General features: G+C 34.5%; 1 protein-coding gene across 1 annotated transcript in view; it reads right to left on the bottom strand.

The window, feature by feature from the left end:
* Nucleotides 1–380: 380 nt before the first annotated feature.
* The window catches only part of slit1b (slit homolog 1b (Drosophila)), a 67,431-nt gene continuing 41,281 nt past the window's right edge, over nt 381–26,530 (bottom strand). The window contains exons 18-38 of the mRNA XM_051909353.1: nt 26,299–26,373; nt 26,038–26,181; nt 24,365–24,508; nt 24,113–24,279; nt 23,781–23,919; nt 23,615–23,683; nt 21,811–21,882; nt 21,638–21,709; nt 21,391–21,462; nt 19,294–19,457; nt 19,092–19,216; nt 16,458–16,552; nt 16,240–16,379; nt 16,039–16,135; nt 14,821–14,958; nt 10,344–10,569; nt 7,758–7,888; nt 7,523–7,677; nt 7,145–7,445; nt 1,211–1,416; nt 381–1,139 (exon numbers count right to left, since the gene is read on the bottom strand). Coding sequence (XP_051765313.1) covers nt 895–1,139; nt 1,211–1,416; nt 7,145–7,445; nt 7,523–7,677; nt 7,758–7,888; nt 10,344–10,569; nt 14,821–14,958; nt 16,039–16,135; nt 16,240–16,379; nt 16,458–16,552; nt 19,092–19,216; nt 19,294–19,457; nt 21,391–21,462; nt 21,638–21,709; nt 21,811–21,882; nt 23,615–23,683; nt 23,781–23,919; nt 24,113–24,279; nt 24,365–24,508; nt 26,038–26,181; nt 26,299–26,373 — 2,977 coding nt within the window. The 3' untranslated portion in view covers nt 381–894. The remainder of the gene's footprint in view (nt 1,140–1,210; nt 1,417–7,144; nt 7,446–7,522; nt 7,678–7,757; nt 7,889–10,343; nt 10,570–14,820; nt 14,959–16,038; nt 16,136–16,239; nt 16,380–16,457; nt 16,553–19,091; nt 19,217–19,293; nt 19,458–21,390; nt 21,463–21,637; nt 21,710–21,810; nt 21,883–23,614; nt 23,684–23,780; nt 23,920–24,112; nt 24,280–24,364; nt 24,509–26,037; nt 26,182–26,298; nt 26,374–26,530) is intronic.

Raw genomic sequence — 26,530 nt, 5'->3', positions numbered from 1 at the left:
TGTAGAGGTAGAGGGATGGCGCACAGCTGATGGCCTTTAAGTCCATGGCAGAAGTAGAGTGATGACTGACCAAGGGGGGAGCCGGTGGGACGAGGGAATACGGTGGAGCCTCAAGGCTGAGAGTCTCCGGTGAAGCCGAAGGTGGGAAGAGCCAAGGCAGAGCTGACAGGTCAACGGGCTGAGATGGAGCGAATAGATCAGAGGCCGGAGGCGGAGCTGCAGGATCCTCTCGCAAAGATGCTGCTGGTGGTTGCACGACCTGCGGCTCGACGTCACAGCAGGGCATCCCCGGAGATGGCGCAGGGCTGTAAACATCCGGCAGCGAAGGACTGGCTGAGCTTTGTGGTGATGGTTATATAAAACTAAAACACACTGTCATGTAAAACCAAGCCTTTTTAAGAGGCAAAAACCTTTATTGAAATAAATAGAAACACCTGCACACAGAAACACTGCATTAAATGAAAACAAAAAGCAGCTTCGACTACTTTGTCAAACAACTGTGGGTAGAAAACAGACTAAAAGGTAAAAAATTGTACATCACCAATGTTGGTGTTCAACATACAAAAATACTATATGGAAATTAAAAACCGTATATATTACAATCAAAATTAATGTTAAACAAATATTTTACAATTATATTAAATACTATAAATCCTGTATAACATGCTGTTTGTTAAGCTGTATTCTTAATCCAATTGTTAGATTTTTACTTTCAATATTCAATTATCCTGACAGCACAACTCAAAAGAAAATACCCATAATTCATCATTCACATGCAAGGGTTATCATTTCTTAAATAGTTTTTCAAACTACCTCACAGATGTTATGCTCCATGGTACACAGATACAAATGCACCCTATTTTTTTTTTTTTAACGTCTTCCATCTGTCTGTGACTACACACACTTTCCACAGCCGCATTCAACTGTCTTTTCCACATCTTGTGTGAAGGAACTGCCATCGTCGCACTCAAAACTGTAGCGTCTGCGTCGTACTCTGGTGCTGCTACAGCAGAAGCCCGTATCTGGCCTGCATCCGCCTCGACACTCCACCCAGGACAGCGGCTGCGTGCTCCGGCACTGGACCTCGCCGCGCTGCACGCGATGGAAGTCCCGTACGGACTCGCCCTGGCAAGGAGCCACTGGAAGCAAAGGGTATATTCAAATAATGTCATTATGATAATGGTTTGTTGTGTAAATGAGCATAATTTACCGATGTCACATAACTGGCCGCTGTAACCGCTGTCACAAACACACTGTGCCTGCCCCATCTGTGATGTCTCGCAGAAGCCGTGTTGGCATGGAAGTGCTGTACAGGGGCTAGAGGATGCTTGACTGCACAGGGGTCCAAGGAAACCATCCGCACACTCGCAGCGATATGACTGGAGGTCCACTGGAACACAGGTACCGTGAACACACCTTACAGGAGGGGAAAGAAGGGAATTAACATAAATACAAACTGCCTAAGTAGGGAAAGTGGTACAACTGTGATTAATATCACATTAATGGAATACTTTACCAAAGTTATGTTTACATTTCTGTAGCTCAAACTGTTGTGCTTTAACGACAAGGGTTTGATTCCTAGGGAATACATGAACAAAATGTATACCTTTATCACTTTGGGCCTTTTGACTGGCTATTGGGCTACTTTTGTTGTACAGACCTGAAAACCTGGCTTTCGAAAACGATGACACATTTTTAGTCATGTGATGGAGTCATGTGTGACCCATTCAGCCTAAAAGCAAAATGCTGGACAACACTGTGCTGCAGTTGTTTCGGCTGCTCTCCAGTTGGATTGCGTTCCTAAAGATTAATGTCAATTTGTACATACTTCAGATTGCCGCAACATTTCAAAGAGGCAGAAAGTAAATAAACGACTCACAGAAATGACGCATCTTACGTTTTACTCGTACGCAGTACAGGGATATAAGTGTTTTCAGACATTTCAGTGTGGGTGAGCTACTTTTGGAGAATGCTTGAAGACGCCAGTGTGGACAGATAGCGTTATTAAATGAAAACACCGTTTTCAGATATATCCGGATTAGTGTAGTGTAAAACCGTCTGCCAAATGCATGATTGTAAATGTAGAAAAACTTGTATATCAGGGTGTGCGGTCCCTTATAGAGCTGTGAATGCTCTGCATACCCAAGCTATTTGTGGACTCGCTAATTAATATTAACACTATAAATTACTATAAATTCCTTTGTGATCTTGTGATACCATTAAACTTACATGATAAAAATGTTGGTAATGCGTATGCAACTGTCCGTCATATATTTATTTCCCAAAACATGGTAATTTTCTACAAAACTGCCAGTGACGGAGGGTTCCGGGTATGCTGATCTTATGCTCTGTTGTTATGTACTGTCATCACTGTTGCGTTCTCATTGGTTTGCTGGCCTATGGAGGATTTAATGCGCAGGGTAAACTGTCCGAAAATCGCTCAACGAAGAGGAAAACTGTGCTGCTGCCAGATCTTGATTTCAGAAAATCACATTGTATTGGATACAAAACTAACTAGACTAAAAATCAAAAAGTCATAACAAACAATTTTCATAGTATTTTGTTTTCTCCATAGGGAAATACATTTTTTATGAAAACTTTTAGGCTAAAATGTTAAAGACAGATAGTAAGCAAACCTACTGTAACTGTCCGAGTTTGTAATCAATGGTATTTGTTTATTAATGCCACCAATTTGCATTATTTCAACATACTTTTTTAAAAGAATTCTTATATTTTTATTTATTTATATTGGGTTTAATTAATTATTATTTGTAATACGCTACTAATAGGCCTATGTATTATGTTATACTTATTTTTAATTCTTAATTAAAAAAATATACTTCTTCTGGCATACATTTAAACTGACACCTGTCTTAGAGTTGTGTTTATTTGTTTAGATCTGAGACTTTTATTAAGCCGACGCGCTGTACCATGTATTCCAGAAAGCAGGTTATGTGACATACCTGCGTATGTTTAAGAGTAAGTAAGCAGATAGCCTTTCAGTTCCAAAAACAGAGGTAATTTTCAGGGTATGTAAGTAGCCATAGCAACTTACTCTCTGAACATAACCTGCTCCGGAGCAGGTATACCACACACACACACACACACACACACACACACACACACACAAACACACACACACATACACATATTTTATATATATATATATATATCTGCTCAAAAAAATTAAAGGAACACTTTGAAAACACTTCAGATCTCAAAGGGGGAAAATATCATGCTGGATATCCATACTGATATTATGGACTGGATAATGTGTTAGGAACGAAGGGATGCCACATCATTTGATGGAGATGAAAATTATCAACCTATAGAGGACTGAATTCAAAGACACCCCAAAAATCAAAGTGAAAAATGATGCAGCAGGCTAGTCCATTTTGCTGAAATTTCATTGCAGCAACTCAAAATGGTACTCAGTAGTTTGTATGGCCCCCACGTGCTTGTATGCATGCCTGACAACATCGGGGCATGCTCCTAATGAGACAACGGATGGTGTCCTGGGGTATTTCCTCCCAGATCTGGACCAGGGCATCACTGAGATCCTGGACGGTCTGAGGTTCAACCTGGCGGTGTCAGATGGACGGAAACATAATGTCCCAGAGTTGTTCTATTGGATTTAAGTCAGGCGAGCGTGGGGGCCATTCAATGGTATCAATTCCTTTATCCTCCAGGAACTGCCTGCATACTCTCGCCACATGAGGCCGGGCATTGTCGCACACCAGGAGGAACCCAGGACCCACTGCACCAGCGTAGGGTCTGATAATGATTCCAAGGATTTCATCCCGATACCTAATGGTACGTATTGATGTGCTATCCTGGAGGAGTTGGACTGCCTGTGCAACATCTGTAGTGTCCAGGTATCGCCTCATACTACCAGTAGTGACACTGACCCTAGCCAAATGCAAAACTAGTGAAAAACAGTCAAAAAAAAAAAAAAAAAAAAAAAAATGAGCAGGAAAAAAAATGTCGGTGTTTCATTCCTGTTTTGGGGGTTGGCTCATTGTTGCCCATCTTGTGCACCTGTTGTTAATTTCATTAACACCAAAGCAGCTGAAACTGATTAACAACCCCAGGATCAATATCCCAGGAGTTTAACTGACTTGATGCTATTCTCTGATTAAAAAGTGTTCCTTTAATTTTTTTGAGCAGTATATATATATATATATATATATATATATATATATATATATATATATATACTAATATTATATACTATATATATATATATATAATGTAATATTATATGTTATTATTATATATTATTTTATTTTATCTGTAAAAATATTTTGCCTATGTTTCTATATAAAACTTTTTTATATTAGGCATTTATACTACATAATCATTTGGTTGTCACAGTCTCACTTTGGGGACGTTTACATGACACCGTTTTCAACTAAAAACAGAAAACCTTTTAAGCGTTTTGGCCATTCATTTACATGACAATGCAATCTGGGGGCCTGAAAACGCAAACTTTTGAAAACGGGTTTCAGAGTGCAAGTTTTTGAAAACAGTCTCCGTGTAAACAACAAAAACAACTGTGAAAACGCTGATGTCATGCACATGCGCATTACATGTTCAGTCTGTAGTGTTTCTAATGGTCTGCCAGCAAAATACAGCATTTTTAGTCATTTTCACAGATTCGTATGAATGGGGATCGTTTTGACAATGGTGTCGTCTGTACGCAGAAAACTCAAAGGAAAAAATTTGGCGTTTTAAGCATATTGTTGACGTGTAAACGTACCCTTAGTTTATACTTTGTTTTCAGTTTGCACCATTTCCACTGTTGAGTTAGTTGTCATGGTTTCTGATTAGTTGTTATTTAGTTCAAGTGTGTGTTGTTAATTATCCTCATTTGCTTGTATACTGAAGTCCTCTGTGTCTATTCATTTGCTGTTGGGTCTCGTCTGTGTTACATGTGTCTCAATATGCGTACTTGTTTGTACTTTTGTTCTTGTGGACTTGTGAAACGTCATCAGTCGCTGCCTAAGTACTGTTCCAATTCAAAGTTCACATCTAGCCAAGTACAGTTCAAATCCCCGGATGTGTTCTTGATCCGCCCCTTTTATCGAGGATGCATCGAGAGGTGACTTGTGCAGACTTGAGACAGCTGGGTATCCCAGAATGCATCTCGCACTAACCAGCAAGCGTCAATAGTAAAGGAGAAAACCCACATAATTTAAACATATTACTGTTATTATGTCATGATATGTAGTTTTAAGAGGTTTTCAGGCGAGAATGTTTAAAGCTCAAATTTGTGGTTTATTGATAAAGATAGCGCCTTTCTGAAAATTTAATCTGACGTTGTCGGAGTTGTAAGATCCAGGCGATCACCGGACGCTCAGCGCTCATGTACCCCGCCGAGAACAGCCTTACCTCGGCTAGTTCTTCTGACGTTTGCCACTGACTCCGTTTTGGCTGAGGGCAACGTGATGTTTCATAACTTTATATATGGCTATTTAACTTTTGTATCCTACTAAAGTGCTGATTTTGTACGCTTGACTGAATTGTTTGCTTTATTTCTTATTGTATATTCTTTTTATATATGCCTTTTATAATGGCTATTATTGATCATTAAAACTGACATTTAACAAAAAGAGACAGGGTTGTGTTTTATGTTATAGCCTATTTCATTTCATTACAGTGAAGATAATCAGAGTATGCACAAATAGTATTACATTTAATATTTTTGAAATATATACGAAAAGAGGCAGGGTTGTTAATATTTCGGTTTGTTAAATATATGCAGACATTGCAGATAATCAATCACTCGTTGCCTGAGACTATTAATATGTTTTTGTTAGTTTTTTAAATAAAACGAAAAGAGGCAGAGTGGTGTTTTATAACACATTTCGTTTTATTGTCTAAATATACATACAAAGATATCCGGAGAAGCCAGAGCGAGCTGAGTGACATTATCAAGTACGCTGCTGTTCCATTTGCAGAATCACCGGACTTGTGTTCTCCCGTTCACGGGAGTTCGTTCTCCTGAGTCGAACTTGCCAAGTCCTAACTACCAAGGACGCAAGTCCGAACTTTGCGAACTTGGTTTTGAGAAACGCCTATTCTCTCTGTTTGGATTTATCTGCCTGTGGATTTATTAAAGATTACCTTTGCCTTCATCATCGTGTTTGTGAGTGTTCTACAACACAGCGGTGTGACAGTGGTAATGTCTATTAAATATTTTTCTATAAATTGTATATAATCTATACATTGTTTTTATATTTTATAAAAAATATAAGGCATTTTAATGTTTTCTATACAAACCTTTACCAACATTTTTTTGTTTAAAACCTTTTATATTTTTATTAAATATTATATTATATTATATTAGGCTTTTATATATAAAAAACTAATGTCTATTAAAATAGAATAGAAAAATATGTATATAATATATATAATATGTAAAATGTATTTTATATATTTTTTTTACACAAAACCTTTTTTTTATATTTGTAATATTTTATAGATAGACTTTTATATTTTACATAAGATTAATAATATATTTTTCTGTTTTATACACAAATATTCAGTATTACCACATCATTATTTAATATAAAAGTCTAATATAAAAACATAAAAAACATAAAATAAATAATAAATAAAATTAAGTATTTTTATTGATAATTAAAATGTTTTATATTTTATATAAAAAACAAAAATCATATAAATACATTTTAAATAATTAATTTATATAGAAATTTTTGCATGGTTATGTATTATAAAAACATAATATTTAAAATAAAATTAAAAAAATAGATGAATTATATATTTTATATAAAATATATAACATTTTATTTCAATATAAAATATTTTTACCTACATTTAAAAAAAAAAAAAATATATATATATATATATATATATATATATTAGTATATTTTTTTTAGTATATTTAGTATAAGCCTAATATACTTTATATTAGGCTTTCATATTAAATAACCTTGACCACTAATTTTAAATAATTATATAATTAAATCATTGGACAAAAGCATCTGCCAAATGCATGAATGTAAATGCATGATTAAAAAACATGTATATCAGGGGCATATATAAATGATTATATATATATATATATATATTATTTTCTCTGTTTAATTTGAAACAGGCACATGAAGGGACAGGTACTGACTTGTTTTTCTGGCAGGGGTTGGTAGCGGCTGCCAGCAGGTCCTGATCGCAGTGCCGGCCGCCCCAACCTGGCTGACAGTGGCACACGGGCCCGACAGCAGAGGCTGGCTGACACAGTCCGTTCACGCAACGCAGCTCCTGACAGGCCTGGCACCCCGGCACCACTCCGGGCTTCATCTGGGTGCGTGTGAAATCCTGCAGCTCATTATTAATATAGAGGTTCCGTATGCATCCTTGGAAACTGGATCCATTGAGAGGCGGCCACTGGTTAAAAGACAGCGACTGCGCATTTTCAGGCATACCTGATGGGAAAAACATACATTTAGAGATAATGGCGAGGAATAGGACCACCATACATGGTTATAGGTAAACATCTTACCCCCTACGTATAGTGGAGAATCTCTGGTGAGGGGATGGACGTGTCCCAAGCTGTCCAGAGTAGTAGGAAGCCCTCCATCAACCGAAAGGTTGACCATTCGGTCATAAGTGACCAATTCAACGGTATGAAACTGTCCGTCATTTACTATTTCAGAACTGTGGAAACAGGTAAATGAGGCAGTGAATTACAGCAGAGATATTTTCATATTAAAACATGAGCATGATCTTTATTGCACCTGTAAATAGTGCTGCCCGACTGACTTCCTGCATCATAGGTCACTTTGACATGACCCTCATGTAACTCTACAGCGATGTGGTCATTGACGCCATTGTAGAGAAGAATCCCATTGTCCTCAGCTGTGGAGACCTGAGAGAAAGTTTTATGAGCGTGTCAGTACAATAAAGATCAAAGGTTGACACCAAACGCACCAAGTTGTTAATATTCTAAGTACAATACCATTTAAAAGTTTACTGTTTAATATTTTAACAGGAGTCTCTTCTGCTCACCGAGGCTCACAATACAGTAAAAACGGTAATATTGCGAAATATTATTAGAATTAAAAATAACTGTTTTCTGTTTTAATATATGTTAAAGGGGTCATGAACTGGATTTTTTTTATTCTATGTTTCCTGAGGTGCACTTATAATGTTAATGATTTTTACATCAAAAAATTGTCAGAATTTAGAAATAAATGGCTATTTTCTACACTGATTTTAGCCTCTGATTTGAACACTCTGTTTAAAGGGGCGTGTCTGCTGTGAGACTTCAGTGTAAATGCCCACTGCTGTGATTGGCTGACATGTTTGCAAATGAAATAAGTATTTGTGGAACCCTCTCGAATACTTTTGCTACATTTTTACTATTACAGCTGTCGAAATTAACGAATCATGAAAAGTGTTGATTATTGGATTATATTTAGATATAGTCCCATCACATAGAAGGTTGTTGTGATTAACATTTAACAGATGACAGATGACTGTTTAACAGATGACTGTTGATGGTGTGAATGCAGTGATCTCGCCATTGCAATGCAATTTCGCACTCTCACAAAATGCTTTCACCATAACTAACAATACAAACACGATGTAGAGTAAAATGTACAGTAAAAACTCACACTGTGTGAGTGACAGCTTCAGCCATTATAAAGACAGAATTCTTTGAAGTAAAAACACCAGGATTACTCATTATTAATTTAACTGTCATTCCCGGTTTAAGAATTAAATACGTTACTTACAGTTTGCGGGATCCTTGCTGGTTCCAGAACAGTTGGTACAGCCTAATCTTTGAGCAAAATTTTTTGTGCAAAGCCAGTATCGTATTGCGACTTGGTAAAATGTACAGTTCAAACACGCAAGTCAGCACTGACGTGACTAGGACGTTTGTTAAAAATAAACTGAACCCATTTTTCTCTGACATTGGTGTCCTGATCGGCAGCTTATGGAAAGATGTTTGGAATGATGTTTTTCCACAGCCAGGAACAACAATCTTGTTATTATCACAATCTTATCCTAAACAACTACTTTAGATCCACTCACTGCTCATCGAATGAACACCAGTGGGTGGGGACAACGATGCAATGATGTAAAAGTAGCTGCGCAAACCAGTCAGCGTATGACATCGAAGTACCGCGAGAGCGTTTCAAAAGCATAAAGAATCGTATGCTCTCCAAACGCTCTTGCGGTACTTTGATGTCATACGCCGATCAGTCTGCACAGTGCCGATGCATCCTGAACAAGCCTATTGTTGTCTTCCTCCAGAGGCAGTCGTTTACAAATGATTGTGCCCCTGTAATGTCACATGCCACCTCAGATCCAAACTAAGCTTTTTTTACAGCTTGATTTTATATATACACTATATATATATATATATATATATATATATATATATGCCCTTTTTATTGATGACGAGGTCGTTTTAAGTTATGGAACTTGCGGGATATATTAATGATACAAAGACCTATTATATGCCAAAAGATCAAGGAAAATTTGATTTCTCATGTCATGACCCCTTTAAAATGTAATTTATTCCTGTGTTTACTCCAGTCTTAAGTGTCACAAGATGCTTCAAAAATCATTCTAATATGCTGATTTGATGCTCACGAAACATACATTTTTGTGAAAACTGTGATATATGTTTTTCAGGATTCTCTGATTAATAGAAAGAAAAAAACACTGATACACAAATGTGCTGCAACATGGAGTTCTAGAGAGAAAGAAAAACTTTCTAGATCACCTGAGAAACTATACATTTATTATTTATTTACCTATACATGCAATATATTTATTTATTTATATATTTATTTATTTGCGTATATTTGCAATATTTATTTACTTGTCCTGTCAAATCAATTAATCGCGATTAATCACACCTAAGAAAAGTTTGTAAAAATGTGTGTGTGTGTGTATATATATATATATATACATACACACACACACGCACACACATATTATATATTTACAAACTTTTATGTTAGATGCAATTAATCTTTATGTTAGATGCGATTAATCCATAATTTACATATTTATTTATTTGCATATATTTGCAATATTTTTTAAAACGTCATTTGTACAGTATCACAACTGCTGGAAACATATGACGCGAGAACTGTTGTCAATTCATGCACAGCAAATAGAATAAATGCTGTTGTCATGACAACAGCAAAGTTTAAGACACAGGGCAAGAAAGGTGGACTCGATAGACAGAGATATTAATTTAGTCATTAATTCCTGCCACAACAATAGCGTATTCATTTATTTTCTTCATCTGCTCAAAAATGATCAAATGATCTCTGTTATTTAACGAACTGTTAGTTTTTTTGTACCTGTAGAGTGATGTTGGTCTGTGGCCAGTTTTTGACATCGCTGAGCAGCAGGTAAGAATCTCTGTCGATGAAGTTGACGCTGAGGAGCTTCTCACAGAGTGGCCCCCCGAACCCAGAGAGACACTGACAGGCTGCAGTACCGTCACTCTCAACACAGGGGGCGTTGTTCTCACAGTGCAACAACTCACAGCCAGATGGAGAAAGAGACACCTCACATAACCGACCACTGCAACAAAACACGGTCAGAGGACCTCAGTGTGACCACAGATATCAAACAGCACAACACTGTATAGAAATCACAGTACGACTGACCAATAAGACTGCCCATAATAAAAGAAAAAAAAAAATCCCTGAAAACTCTAGTTTGCAAGTTCTTAGAAATTTATTTTTTTATGTTCATATCGGTTTCATACAGTTTTGAAAACGTTAATACCATTTTAAACAAAAAGATTTATTTAAATACTCTAAAAATGTCATATGATGTAACCGTTGAGTATAAAGTAATAACATATTTTCCTTACACCTTGAATTCATGTATTAAAATGTAATAATTTATGTTGGGAAAGTTATATATATTTTTCAATGTAATGGACCAAATGCATGAGTTTATTTTGCTCGTTTTGGAAGATGTTTTGCATGAAAAGCACTAACTTGTTAATAAAACATGTTTTTGGTCTGCCCAGTTTTTATTAGGACAAACTTTGAAGGACTTATTTTGTAAGATGGACCCAATTTTTATCAAAAGTACGTTTAAAAAATCTGATATACAATAGAGTCGTATATACATAATTTTCAGTCTTTTTTGTCAGTTTTTTTTTTTCAGTCAAGTTGTTTGTTTGTATGTATTGTATTGTTTGTTGAATCAGTCTGTGAAGCTGGTATGGCAATAAATTAAAATCCAAACAACGAGTCATACCACATGACATTTTACAACATGAATTAACCTTACTTGTCATAAAAAGGTCAAATTATCTTGTTTTTTTCCTCCATGTTTCTGCATGTTGGTTACTTAATTTTTTTTCTTCATTATGATATCAGGACAGTTGTACCACCCTTGACATTTTTTTATCATAAAAAGGGTTAGGTAAAAAATAAAATAAATTATTTTGATAAAAAATATCAAAATAATTTTAATTTAGACTAAAATATGCTCATCATTAGGCATGTGATGGCATCAAATTTTTATGTTGTGATAATTGCTGAAGCTTTTATCACGTATACGGTATTATCACAACATTAAAATAAGTGTTGTTGTCATACTATTTTAATAACTTTTTTCTTTTAACAAAAAGAACTCTGAACATTTAAATACAATAAAGCAATACACAAAAAATATATAAAGTAAACAAAAGTTTTGAAATATATTAAAGTGCAAAAGATTTATAAAGAAAAATAGGTAACACTTTACAATATGGTCTCATTAATTAACGTTAGTTAATGCATTCACTAACATTAACAATGAGCAATAGCTACATTTGTTACAGAAGTTATTATTCCTTCTTAACATTACTTAAAAAATACAACTGTTAGCTCAGGTCCATTAAATAATACAGTTACAACTTTTGATTTTAAAGCTGCAGTCCATAAGTTTTGCCTCTTTGTCGCCATCTCTGTTTGAAACCTGCAATTGCAGTGATTTGTGGAATTATCATCTTTACGTGGGTTGTGCAAATTCGTATTTCCTGCGAAATCCTACCAGTACCACTCAGATTATAAAACATTATTACAAGCTTGCCGTTGTGAATCGAGCTAAGGTAAGGAGATAGTTTTGAACGCTGATTGGTTATGTATTTGCTCAATAATTGATTTTGGATCATTTTTAAACAAAAAAAGTTTTTATAATGTGTTATTAAATGTTGAAAGATTAATAAATGCTTTTGTTTTTTTTTGTTTTGTTTTGTTTTGTTTTTATTGTCAGTTTATTTTAACTAATGAATTAACTAATGTTAACTAATGGAACATTATTGTAAAGTGTTACCAAGCAATTATAAAGAATCAGAACATTTTCAATCAATATCTAGGGCATGTTGTAGTCCAGATTAAAATGTTAAAATGTTTAAGTTTGAAAATTAATAGCCTATTAAGTCTTCAAGTGGGCCTATTTGGTGCTGGGATGAATACCACTGCGAGTACAAAAATCTGAATGGCTGTTTAAAACATTTAAATATGTTACTGTTCAGAAACAGAAAGCAGCACAGCTGTTTTTTTACGGGGTTACCAGGGTAACGGCTGCATGTCTGCTGTTCCATCACTCGCTGTTAGTGAGTAAATGTGCATTTTTATTCAGCACGTCTCCTTCACTCGTTCCGCCGTGTGCTTCTCAACCATGTTGGGCTTGTTTACATCAGAGTGTGCATGCCCCTTGATGCAGCATACAGCAGTGTTGTGCATTTTAACCAGTTCATGGGAAAAGTATTTTTAAAATATTTTTAAAATACATTCTAAAAATCAGAGTAATCCGTAATACAGATGTGGACAAAATTGTTGGTACCCTTGATAAATATGATCAAAGATTACTGTAAAAAATAAATCTGCATTGTTTATCCTTTTGATCTTTAATTCATAAAATTAGCAAAAATCTAACCTTTCATTGAAAGAAAAGAATTGAAAGTGGGAGGAAAATCACATTATGAAATAAATGTTTTTCTCCAAAACATGTTGGCCACAATTATTGGCACCCTTTTATTCAATACTTTTTGCAACCTCCTTTTGCCAAGATAACGGCTCTGAGTCTTCACCTATAATGCCTGATGAGTTTGGAGAACACCTGACAAGAGATCAGAGATCATTCCTTCATACAGAATCTCTCCAGATCCTTCAGATTCCCAGCTCCATGTTGGTGCTTCTTCTCTTCAGTTTACACCACTCATTTTCTTTAGGGTTCAGGTCAGGGGACTGGGATGGCCATGGCAGAAGCTTCATTTTGTGCACAGTGACACATTTTTGTGTTGGTTTTGATGTTTGTTTTGGATCATTGTCCTGATGGAAGATCCAACCACGGCCCATTATTTGATTTCTAGCAGAAGCGGTCAGGTTTTAATTTTTTATCTGTTGGTATTTGATAGAATCCATGATGCCATGCATCTGAACAAGATGTTCAGGACCTCCAGCAGAAAAATAGGCCCACAACATTAAAGATACAGCAGTATATTTAACCGTGGACATGGGGTACTGGGGTACTCATTGGATGAGAGCAGAGGATTTTTCTTGAAACCCTCCCGAACAACTTGTGGGGATGTAGGTGCTGTTTGATAATTTATTTTAGGCTTTCTGAGACTCAAGACTCAACTAATCTCTGCAATTCTCCAGCTGTGATCCTTGGAGAGTCTTTGGCCACACAAACTTTCCTCCTCACCACGCATTAGGACGATTTAGACAGACGTCCTCTTCCAGGCAGATTTGTAACATCTTTAGTTGATTGGAACTTCTTAATTATTGCCCTGATGGTGGAAATGGGGATTTTTAATGCTTTAGCTATTTTCTTACAGCCACTTTCTATTTTGTGAAGCTCAAAATCTTTTGCTGCACATCAGAACTATATTCTTTGGTTTTACTCATTGTGATGAATGATTAAGGGAATTTGGCCTTTCCTCATGTGTATACTCCTGTGGAACAGGAAGTCATGGCTGGACAATTTCATGTTCATGATCACCCTGGTGTGCTAAAAAAAAAAAAAAAAAATGAATGGGAATATACTTCAGAGATGTTTTACTCATAAAAGATTCTAGGTGTGCCAATAATTGTGGCCAACATGTTTTGGAGAAAAACATTTATTTCATAATGTGATTTTCCTTTCACTTTCAATTCTTTTCCTTCAATGAAAGGTTAGATTTTTGCTAATTTTATGAATTAAAGATCAAAAGGATAAACAATGCAGATTTATTTTTTACAGTCATCTTTGATCATATTTATCAAGGGTACCAACAATTTTGTCCACATCTGTATATAATTACTCACTGTATTGTTTTGAAGCGCCCACAATAACAATATTGTGCATGTTCATCGTATTACCGTATACCGGCACATGTCTACTCATCATTAAAGAGCTGTATTCATGTCATTCTATATATTAACTGCATTTTAATGTATTTTTGAATTAATTAAAAGGACTACTTTAAGTTTCCGTCATGGGGAATGAACAAGAAATATCATGAGAAAATACAATACAGAATCCTGCAGTAATGGTAAAAAACTTTTTTAGTATTATTTTATATTATATATTTTTTATATTATTGTATATTAAATATTTTATTTTTTAAAAAAAGGCCTATTGAAATTATAGAGAAAAATATATACAAATATGAAACATATTTATGTTAACAATAAAATATTCTACCTATATTTTTATTTTAAAACATTTTTAAAGTTTTTATATTATATATTTTATATCAGTCTTTTATATGAAGTAACCAGGGCAATTAAATTAACCTGGATATATAAGATTATTTCCATCATCATATATCAGGTGTTGACTCACCTGAAACCTTGTGGACAGACGCATGTATATCCCGCCACATGATCCACACACCGAGCTCCGTTCTGACAGTAATGTCCCTCGCATTCGTTATAATCTATACTGCAGTCATCACCAACAAAACCAGGCGGACAGATGCATCTAAACACAAAAGCACACGCTGTTTTCATTATAGGTCATAAATGTCATTTATTTCATTATTTGAATTACCTTAAAATGCCGTGTTAAGCTGAAAGGACTATTTACAACAACAGCAAATATTTGCCGTAAACAGGTTTTTGAATAGAAACGGCACATTCCTATGGAGCTATTCACATGGAGGAGGAAAATTCATCGGGTGAAAGAACAAGGTTTTTTTCAGAATAAGTAGATTTTTTTTTTTTTATTTCATCAAAAGAATTCTCCCTTTAAAAAGTAAATAAAAAGCTATTTATTTTGCTTTCCTAACTACTCGATTATATGTTTATATTCATACACTACCATTCAAAAGTTTTTTTTTTTGTTTTTTTTTAAATAAATGAATATTTTTACTCATCAAGTACCAAGTACAGATTTTATCAAAACTGACAGTCTTGGCATTTATAATGTTACAAAAGATTTCTATTTCAAATAAACACTCTTCTTTTAAACGTTCTATTCATCGAATTATCCTGAAAAAAATTAAGAAATCATGGTTTCCACACAAATAATAATCAGAAATGTTTCCTGAGAATCAAATCATCATATTAGAATTGATTTATATTTAGCCTCATTCCATTCCTCATCCGTCAGGCAGATATTAAGGTCCAGTTGCCAGGAATCACTTTGTGCATTAACAGAAGTGGATAATAAGGATATCAGTTTTATATATAAGCTAGAGATGGTGCCTCTTTGCTCTGGGTCATCAGGATTTTTACAGTATTTTTGATTAAATAAATGCAGCCTTGGTGAGCAAAAAAATCTTACAGATCCCAAACTTACATCATTTTATATTATATATATTATTAATTTATATATTACTTTTATTTCAATGTTTCCTATATGGTTTTTATCATTTTTGTATTATGTTTTTTATTATTTATTTTTTCCAGCTGTCTGCATCCACATCAGAATTGGGACGCAGTCATTTTTGGATCGCAATCTAAGGTAATAACGTGTAATATTATACATACCGTATTTACAATAACCATACCGCCTGGCCAATAAAAATCAGCTAAACGCACCAGCACAACTTGCACTTACTTCGGTCCTGTGACGGTCGGTATACAAGTAGAGCCGCGATGACAGGGATTCTGACCAGGATAGCACAGATCTTCCTCATACTCTTCACACTTTGGCCCTGTAATGCACATTCACACTTCATTTACCAATCCAATCATATTCTACAAGGACAATTGGTCCATATGAATCATTCAGTCAATATAAATAAATATTATTGTGTACCTGAGAAGGGGTGCGGACAGACACAGGTGTAGTTTCCCACTCCATCCACACAGATGGTGCCATTTTCACACTTGTTATCCACACAATCGTCAACATCCACCTCACAGAACTGACCGTCGTATCCCAGAGGACACATACAGCTGTAGACAGATGTGCAAATGTGAAGTTCATGTTTCTTGTTTCAGTCATTAGCGGAATACTAAGGTGTGCATTCTCACCTGAAGCCTTTTCTAGCCTCTTCGCTATAACAGGTACCTCCATTTACACATGGATTGCCTTCACAAGCGCTGACAGAGACCTCACAGTTTTTACCCTATAAATACCAACATGCAACAGACAGACTTTTCAAAGAATGTTCATTTTAATGCTCTTAAAAAACAACAACAAAAAACACTTATACAGAATCTGTGGCATGTTGTACGTTACTGTAGAAAATAGTTTCGACTCATCCTTCAGTTGTAAAAGCAAGCAAAGCAAATGTGTTTACAGTAATACACTTACAATAGAAGTCTATAGGGCATGGCATTCATAAGGGGCATTTTGGTGCTAATATTCTATAAAAATGTGTGCTGTTTGAGATGTTTAATTGATCTGAGAAGTCTAAAACATTATTTTAGCAGTCAGACTATTCTTCTTGACAGATGAACTCCTGGATGTGTTTCAGTATTTCTGTGGGTGGGTTAACCACAGCTTTATGTGCTCAAAATTGGATTAGTGTTTTTGTCATTTACTAAAACTGCAAAAAAAAAAAAAAAAAAAAAAAGGTTTAATTGAATAACTGAAATAAAGCTGAAATAAAATATAAACATACTGTAAATATTAGTTAAAAACATAAACTTAAAGAACTTGTTGGGAAAAAAGTTTTCATAGTTTTCATATTGAAATGAGCTTTGCTTCATACATCTACATATGGGCTTAGAATACGCAGGGGACGGACGCGTCCCCCACACTTTTAATAAAATGTAAATTCGTCCCCTGCACTTTTTTCAGCAAGTGTGTTCACGTAGAGGCCAATGTGACGAAATCTAGATTTAAATTCAAAGAGACAAGATAGTCTATGCATGGCCTGTCGTTTTATTCTTATCCAAAACGAAGCTATCCGAACATTATGGATCGCTAAAGAATATGAATAAGAATACACAATAAGAATACACAATATGTTTTATAAATATTTTTTCACATTCTCCATTAAAAGACCTTCAAAATTATATATGATTTGTTGGAATTGGACAAAAAATGACTATACACGTTTGGAGTCGAGAGTTTTCTGAAGATTCCAAAGCAAAATCACCTAGCAACGTTGCATCTTTTCCTCCAGTTCTTTTCTTAAAAATATTACTATATTAATGATCACAATATCGCTATTTTTTATTTTATCTTTGTTATTAAAATAAGAACAAAGATGCAAATAAGCAGTCAAGAGCAGACGATTCCGTCTTTTCTTTTATTGTTTGATTAACATTGAGACAGACCTATATTAAGACCTACTGCAATGCACTGATCTAATATAATGTTGCACATCAGATTTTCCCCCGCCAACCGTTAACCAAACATTCATTTAAGACATAACAGATTATGTTTGCGTAATTACTCACCAAGACAGCTATTTTGCAATACCGTATTTCTGTGTATGTGGAGATTGTGCGCTCTCTGAGAGACGCGTCTTATGTGCGCGCTTTGGAAGAGTCAGTCAGCGCGATCGTTTTGTTTTCATCAGCATGGGTTTGAAAATCACATTCTCTGGTTCGGACTCATGTCATCAAGAATTCGCTAATAAGATTCACAAAGCTGGGATGCTGCGCTTTGCAACCACAGGCCTACAACATGTGGTGAAAAGGAGCAGTCGTCCAGAAGCGAGCAGAAAAAAGGTACTCCTCTTAAAAAACGTACAAATAAAGATAATTTTAGATATTTTATTACTCTTTGGAGAATTGGGATTGCTAGACGAGGGCTTAATGAACTCATTTTTGTGAAAACCTCAAATTCAACCAAAATTGATTTTTTTTTTTTTTTGCCCGTAGCTCAAAATGATCCCCTGTGCATTCCTACTCGTTTTGCCAACACGGGGTCACATATAGTGTTTTTTAAGCCATCTCAAGGTATTTATTGACAATAAAGTATATAAATAATGCAGTGCTAATTGACAGCCATGAAGTACACAAAAAGTATTCTCGTCGCTTCATAAGATTAAGGTTGAACCACTGTAGTCAGGTTTACTATTTTAACCATGTTTTCAACTACCTTTCTTGACGTCAAAAGGTACAATGACATTGCTGCCTATGTGTGGATCAGATACCCTCGGATTTCATCAAAAATATCTTATCTCATCCGAAGATGAACGAAGGTCTTGCGGGTGTGGAACGACATGAGGGTGAGTACTTAATGACAAAAATTTCATTTTTGGGTGAACTAACCCTTTAATGCACAAGTGTTTGTAGTACATAAACCAATCGTTCAATTGTCATAAAATATAGGAAAAAATATTTTAGATATTAGTGGTTATTGTTCAGCTGTGTATTTGATTTCTTACTGAATTAAAAGCATGAGAAGAGATTAAAATATAAAATCTGTCAGTTAAACAAATGTCAGATAAAAACCGGTATTACACCTGACATTTCTGTCCCCCTTACTTCTGAAATGATGGCTAAGCCCCTGCATCTACACGTGACAACAGACAATGGACCTTTTTTGGCCATGAAATTTCACTAATGTGTTTGCCTTCAAACTTAAAGTCATTGTGATTTTTGTTTGGGGACGAGTTGAAACTATTGTGTTAATCGACAGTATATCAGGTATATTGTCCTGGAATATTATCAGTAGTACTGTACTTCTCAGTAATGTGTGATCAGGACCTTGTAACCCTGCGGACAGCTGCACTTGTACTGATGTACGGGGTCGTTGTGGCACCGGCCTTGATTCTGGCAGGGGTTTGAAGAACATGGGCTGCATTTCCCAGAGACAGACAGATCCACGGGACCTGAGGAAGATCAGACCTCTAATTCCTCATAATTCTGAAGGGAAATTGCCTTTCTTTCTGTGATGTTTTTCACCAACCTGTGCACTGGAAGGTATTGCCTGGTGTTGTGAGCAGTAGTTTTCCCTCCATACCCTGAGGCCCGGCACAACGGGCGATACCAGGTTCCTTGTACCCGCTTTTCACCCAATCAGAAAGCCAACGCAGCCGACAGTCACAGTACAGCGGGTTTGCGCCAATGGCCCTTGAGAAATTTAATCGCAGAAAACACATATGGATGTAAAATGCAAAACAAATGAGGTGGCTGACATGGTGAGTATTTGTTTGACAGTAAATTCATGCATTCATATCTTATCCATAAGGCTTATCCAAAATTGTTGACAGTTGTAAAATTGATGTCCATTTTTTTAATACTTTTCCTTATTATTTACTGTAATTAATTTTAAAATTATTTACATTTTTCTTTAATCATTAATTTTTATAAACATTTTTGTTCATTTTAAATTGTCTTGAATTGTTTTAAACTTTATTTTCATATGTTTTTTATTTATTTTTTTCTAGGTAATGTACTTAAAATTTCCAAATAAAATAATTACTTATGGCAGTATTAAAATGAAAAAATAATATTCGGAAATTAAAATAAAGCTAAAATAAAATATAAATATAAATATTAGATTAAAAAACAAACCTAAAAAGCAAAAAAAGCCCTGGAAACTAACTGAAATAAATTACACAAAATTACTAAAACAAAAACTGAAATACAAAATAAAAAATATTTAAGCTATATAGAAATATTAAAAAAACAAATAAAACTTTATTTTTATATCATGTCTGTTTTTTTTTTTTGTTTTGTTTTTTTTTTGTTTTTACTTTATTGCATCTATGTAAAGCACTTAACATTTCCAAATGAAAATAAAAGAATTACTTATGGAAACAAAATAAGTTTGAAATAATTTTTCAGTAATTGAAATAAAGCTAAAATAAAATAAAATATAAATATTACATTAAAAAAAATTAACTTAAGAAGCAAAAAACATGGAACTAGCTGAGTGTTAATGAAAATTACTAAATCAAACTGAAATAAAAAATAATTAAAGCTATATAAACATATTTAAGCAATAATAAACATGACAAATAATTTTCAACTTAATTTTTGTTTTTTTTTTGTCTTGAATAGCACAAGTGCAAATGTTTTTATACAACAGTTCAATAAATAAGAAGTTAATACTGTGTTATATTTTAGACACAATATTGTCTGCTTTTGCTTATTTTTGCCAACAAAAATATTACCAATAAAGCCAGAGCAGAACTGTAACGTGCAACACATTTCTGAATAAATCTGCATTTTGAGTGAATCAATCGGGTGAACCAATGATTCAATGGCCCAGTCATAAAGAGAGCCATTTACTTCATTCCTGAATAAATCAGTCATTTGAACAAATCAAATGAATGAATGATTCAATGACTTCAATGCAGCTATTGAAAAAAAATCATGGCCGTTGAAGCCTAAAGGTTTATGTGTAATAAATTCTCTGTTTAATTAAATAAAGTATTTGTTTCTAAAGCTACTTCTTGTAATGTCTATTTGATACTTTTCTTTATATGATCTTTTGGGGGTAATTCCTCAGCCAAAATAGATGTGTGATTAATTACTGTAGATTCATTTGACAGCCCTAATATAAATATTAGATGAAAATTTAAACTTAAAAAACTAACAAAAATTAGAAGTAGTGCCTTGGCAACTATCTGAAATAAATGACTACTAGATTACTAAAACTAAAATGGCAAGCTATATAAAAATATTAAAAAATAATAGAAATGACAAAAGCACATAATAAATTATTAAACTTAAAATCATTTAAACTAAAAATACTGTATGAAATTAAAGCTAAATCAAAATTTTAATAAGTACTATAATAGTATAAAACTAATACTCAAAAAATAGTGTTCTCAATGGCAATTCTCTAATTGTACAAAAATTATTTTATTTTACCTGAAATCAGAATAAATTAAAGAATACATTAAATAAATGATCTATTGATTATGGGGTGAAATATGACCTGGACATGTTTGATATATACCTTTAAGTGCGGGCAAGACAGAGAAAAGTGTGATCGCAGCTTGCTTGCCTTTATATGCATGTGTGAATGTATAGAGACAAAACAGGTGTGACTCACAGGTGTGATAGAGATGCAGCATCTCTGAAGATTTCTTGGTGTAATTCAGATATATTGTTGCCATGGAGAGATCTGCAAAAAATGGACAACAGCGAGGAGAAAACATGTGGGTTGAAAGGAGGTCAAACGATTATATCCATATTTCTGTTGAAGCACACTGCTTTAACAATCATAAAAACATGAATTTCTTTAAGACAATAAGGTAAAAGCGATGGCACAAGAGAAACATGATTTGAAAGAAACTCACAGCAGTCGAAGAGAGGACAGTCCTTTAAACACAAGAGGAGGGATACAGCGCAGGGCGTTATAACTCAAGATGCTGTAAATCACGACAACACAAGCCAGATGATTATAGAAACACATTCACAGTCAACAGCAGTCAATGGAAAAGTGTCTGTGTACTGTATGTTTCAGGCTCACAGTGTGGTCAGCTGACTCATGTTGGCGAAAGACGAGTTGGACAAGGAACTGATTTTATTGTTGCTCAGGTCACTGAAATCAAACACAAAAATATTTTATATGTACTGTCATTAAGTGAAACATTATATAATAATAATAATTTCCTGTTTTATTTCTTTAAAATGTTATTATTATTATTATTATTATTAATGATATTGTTTTATTATTTATTTGAAATCTTTTCTTGTATTCTTATCAAGTGAAACAATATACAATATACAAAATAATTACAATATAATATTATATAATAATGCAAAATTATAAAATTATATATACATATATATATATATATATATATATATATAGTGCACAGATACTAAGTTGAGCTCCCTTTAATGCCTTCCTTGAATGGACAAATTCACACAAAATTATGTCAAAAAATGCCCATCTCTCTTAAAGTATCCTAATAAACATAGTTGGTTATGTCTTCGAATTGTGCATTCGCTCTTAAAGTGACAGCATCCTAATAATCCTGCTGCTGTGCTGTCTGCATTTTTAATGTTAACCAAACAAAAAAGGAAAAAAAATGCACTTATTGCTACTGAACTTTAAAAAGGATATGACAACTATGCAGTATTATTTATTTGATGAGACTACTTCATTGAATTTCTGTACCTGAAAACTACTGTTAGATCTGCCTGAAAAGCACTGTTTATTTCATTTATATCTTTGTTGTATTGTATTTATTTGTGCTATTGCTTGTAATTTGGTTATTTGTTCTTATTTTATTACTGACTGTCTTTAAAAATGTAGGCTATTAAAATAATAATAGTTAAAGGGTTAGTTCACCCAAAAATGAAAATTATGTCATTTATTACTCACCCTCATGTCGTTCTACACCCGTAAGACCTTCGTTCATCTTCGGAACACAAATTAAGATATTTTTGATGAAATCCGATGGCTCAGTGAGGCCTCTATTGCCAGCAAGTTAATTTACACTGTCAATGCCCAGAAATGTACAAAAAACATATTTAACATATTAAACAGTTCATGTGACTACAGTGGTTCTACATTAATATTACAAAGCGACAAGAATACTTTTTGTGCGCCAAAAAACCCCCCAAAATAATGACTTTTCAACAATATCTAGTGATGGCCAATTTCAAAACACTGCTTCAAATCTTTTGTTGAAGAGATATTGTTGAAAAGTCGTTATTTTGTTTTTTTTGCGCACAAAAAGTATTCTCGTCGCTTTATAATATTAAAGTAGAACAACTGTAGTCACATGAACTGTTTTAAATATGTTTTTAGTACCTTTATGGGCACTGAAATTGTAAATTAACTTGGAGGCCTCACTGAGCCATCGGATTTCATCAAAAATATCTTAATTTGTGTTCCGAAGATGAACGAAGGTCTACAGGTGTAGAACGACATGAGGGTGAGTATTTTTGGGTGAACTAACCCTTTAAGCTAGTAGTTTTAGCTGTGGTATCGAAATTGGAATAAAGGATTGTGAATTTTCACTAGTATCTAAAATATTGGTGTCATAACTGGCTGTTTTTGTTTCATGGCTGGTAAAAAATAGTTTTGTCCGGTAAATTTTCTTAAATTACCGGCCTTTGGCAGCTGTGGCAAAAAGTTTTAGGTCCTGTATATATATATATATATATATATATATATATATATATATATTATATAATATTATATTATTAAATATTACTAACTGCACAAGACAATAAAACTAATCTTGAATATGAACATGATAAACAGACTAATATGGGAGTGCTGGAGTGAACAGAGGTCACAGCTGAAGCTTAACACTCACACCAGTTGCAGGTGTTTGAATGCCGAGAGCTCTTTGGGAACTGCAACAAATAGATTCCCATCCAGGTATCTATGGAGACAAAGAGTTTATGAGACATCCAAATACAGCCAGACAGGAATCCCGAAGCATCTGCATAAACCCTTGTGCCCACCCGAACATGACTCACAGTTCAGTGACATTGTGTGGGATGCCACGAGGTAAACCGAACAAGTGTTTGTTGCTGCAGCGCACCACCGTCTCCAGACAAGTGCACTCCTCTGGACACTCTGGCTTAGGGACACAGCTCATGTCATCTTCAATGATCGCTGAAAGTATGTGGAACAGATATATTTAGAAATACAGTCATAGAAATTATGGCATGACTGTTGATGAGTAGTTAGCCAATATTAAATTAAATACTTTAAATTAAAAGAGTGCATTCGACCTGCCAAATGATGAAGAGAAAGTACAGAGACAATGATATACTCAAATCTAAAAAAACCTAAACAGTCCATTTACCCTTCTCACAGAGGAAGTCTGGCTTTGCCACATCCTGCAGTGGGATCTCTCTAAGGAAGGCTGGGTTCTGACAGCGAGGGTTTCCCGTCACAATCTGTCGAGATCGTAGCCACTCTCCCAACCAGGACAGACGACAGTCACAATTAAAAGGGTTTGCCAGCAGGTTTCTGAAAATGATCATGGAGATTAACATAAAGGATATTTTCAGCTCAGATACATTCATAAAAAGCAGCAAGAACAAGCATCTTTTACAGGGTGGAGAGGTTTGGCAGCGTGTCGAAGGCTCCAGGCATGATCGTGGTAAGCTGGTTGTCGTAGAGCGAGAGCAGACGTACGTTCTGCAGGCCTGAGAAGCTGCTGTTGTGGATGCAACGGATGTGATTATTTCTGAGCATCCTAACAATGACAGAAAAAAAGGATTTAGAGTGTAGCCTCAGGGTGACCGTGAGGAACAATGAAAATAAATCCAGAACGGCTGTGTTTGCTTAGATTGTTCTTGAGAAATTATGCATTTGTACAATTGTGCAGTGATTTTTTTTGTAAATAATACTTTTAAAGAAATGGACAGCTTAAATACAAACATATTAACATCCTATATAGATGAGATAATTAATACCAGTGCTCAACTATAAAGACTCATTCTTTGTTGTTGCTGATTCTGCTGATTTGTCATCAAGATCATGTTATCTAGACTAGCTGGTTAGCATAGATGAGGTTTTGTTGAAATTGCAAAAATTTCAATAGTCTTGATAGTATCAATAAAATGTGTTAAAAACTACAAACTTATCATTAATGTTGCATTGTATACCATTGTTTTCCAGCTAAAGTGCATTCCTACCAATCAATCGGTCAACCAACGATCAATCAATCAATCAATCAATCAATCAATCAACCAACCAACAAATCAATCAACCAACCAACAAACCAATTAATAAGTCATCCTACCAGTCAGTCAGTCAGTCAGTCAGTTAACCAATCATTATTTTAAAAAAATGGTTTGAATGAATGATTCAATGACTCAGAAATACTTTACTTGTTTCATTACTGAATTAATCAGCATTTCTGAAAAAAATCTCTTGAATAAATGATTCAATGACAAATACAATATTTACAGTCACTTCTCTCCACCTAGTGGTTTAACGATGTAATCATTTTTTTAAGCACCAAGTTACTTTTAAAAGGTGATTTGCTCTATTTTGATCACTACTGTATACATCAGTGTTTATATCCAAACTATATACTTTTATCCCAGTTCTTCTGTGATGATTTGAATATTTGTAAGATGGAAATAATGATACTGTGTGGTTGTAAAGACTGTTTGTGAGGCTGTACTTATACTTGTACATGACAACTGCTGTCTCTGGCTCAGCGGCAATGCCAACGCAGATTTGAATGTTCCGGTATGATTTTGTCGAAGGTTTAATAGATATGGCTGAATCGTTGTCATTTAGGAATGAGATTGTGTGGGTGTTTCAAGATCAAGATCACAATCTTTTAATGATTAATCCTGCAACTCTACAATCTATTAATCAACCAACCAATCAATTATTCATACCAATCGATTGGTCAACCAACCAATTTATTAATCCAAAAATCAATCAGTCACTCTACCAAACAAATCAGTCAACCAACCAATCTATTAATCTACTATCAATCGGTCATCCAACCAACCAACCAGTCCAACAATTAACCAACCAACCCCTCAACCAATAAATTAGTCAACCAACCAATCAATCAATCAATCAATCAATCAATCAATCAATCGTTCAATTAATTCAAAAATGTAATCTCTAATTGTATCCATTGTCAGACTTGAAACTAACTTCAAACTATTTTATTTATGTAAAACCACAACCAGTTATCTAGTATGCTTCTCGGAGTGCTAGAAATGCTGTGGCAGAAATGATAATGAAAAGGACACTTGCAGCATGCGTAATCCGTCCATTCCCCGGAACATTCCTCCTCGTATGGACACCAGGTGGTTGGCGGTCAGGTGAAGTTCAACCACAGAGGATGCACCGTCAAAAGCTCCATCCTCAATCTCAGTGATTTTATTGTTGCTAAGGTTTCTGTGAGAGAAATGCAGAGAAAACTGGTTTCTTGTCCAGTTCAGTTTATCACTAAGTAATACAGTGTATTTTGGCATTGTTTCATCGTATTATGTAGTACACAAATGTCAATCTCACATTTTCTTGAGATGTGTGAGCGGCTGAAAGAGTCCTGTTGCCTCCAGGATAGAGAGGTCATTGTTATTGAGACGTCTGAAAGAAAGACAATGAAATAAATGTAGAGTTACAGTAGCATGTTTCTAAGCTAACAATGTGATACTATAATGCTACAAGCAGCACAAAAATACACAGAACATACATTTTGGGTTAAACACTGAATTTTTAATTAGACTGCATTATTTTTTATCAA

Source organism: Ctenopharyngodon idella, chromosome 10 (genome assembly GCF_019924925.1).
Source record: "Ctenopharyngodon idella isolate HZGC_01 chromosome 10, HZGC01, whole genome shotgun sequence".
NCBI classification, from domain to species: Eukaryota; Metazoa; Chordata; class Actinopteri; order Cypriniformes; family Xenocyprididae; genus Ctenopharyngodon; species Ctenopharyngodon idella.
Note: the sequence above shows the minus strand (reverse complement) of the source record. Positions and strands in the feature narration are given on the sequence as shown.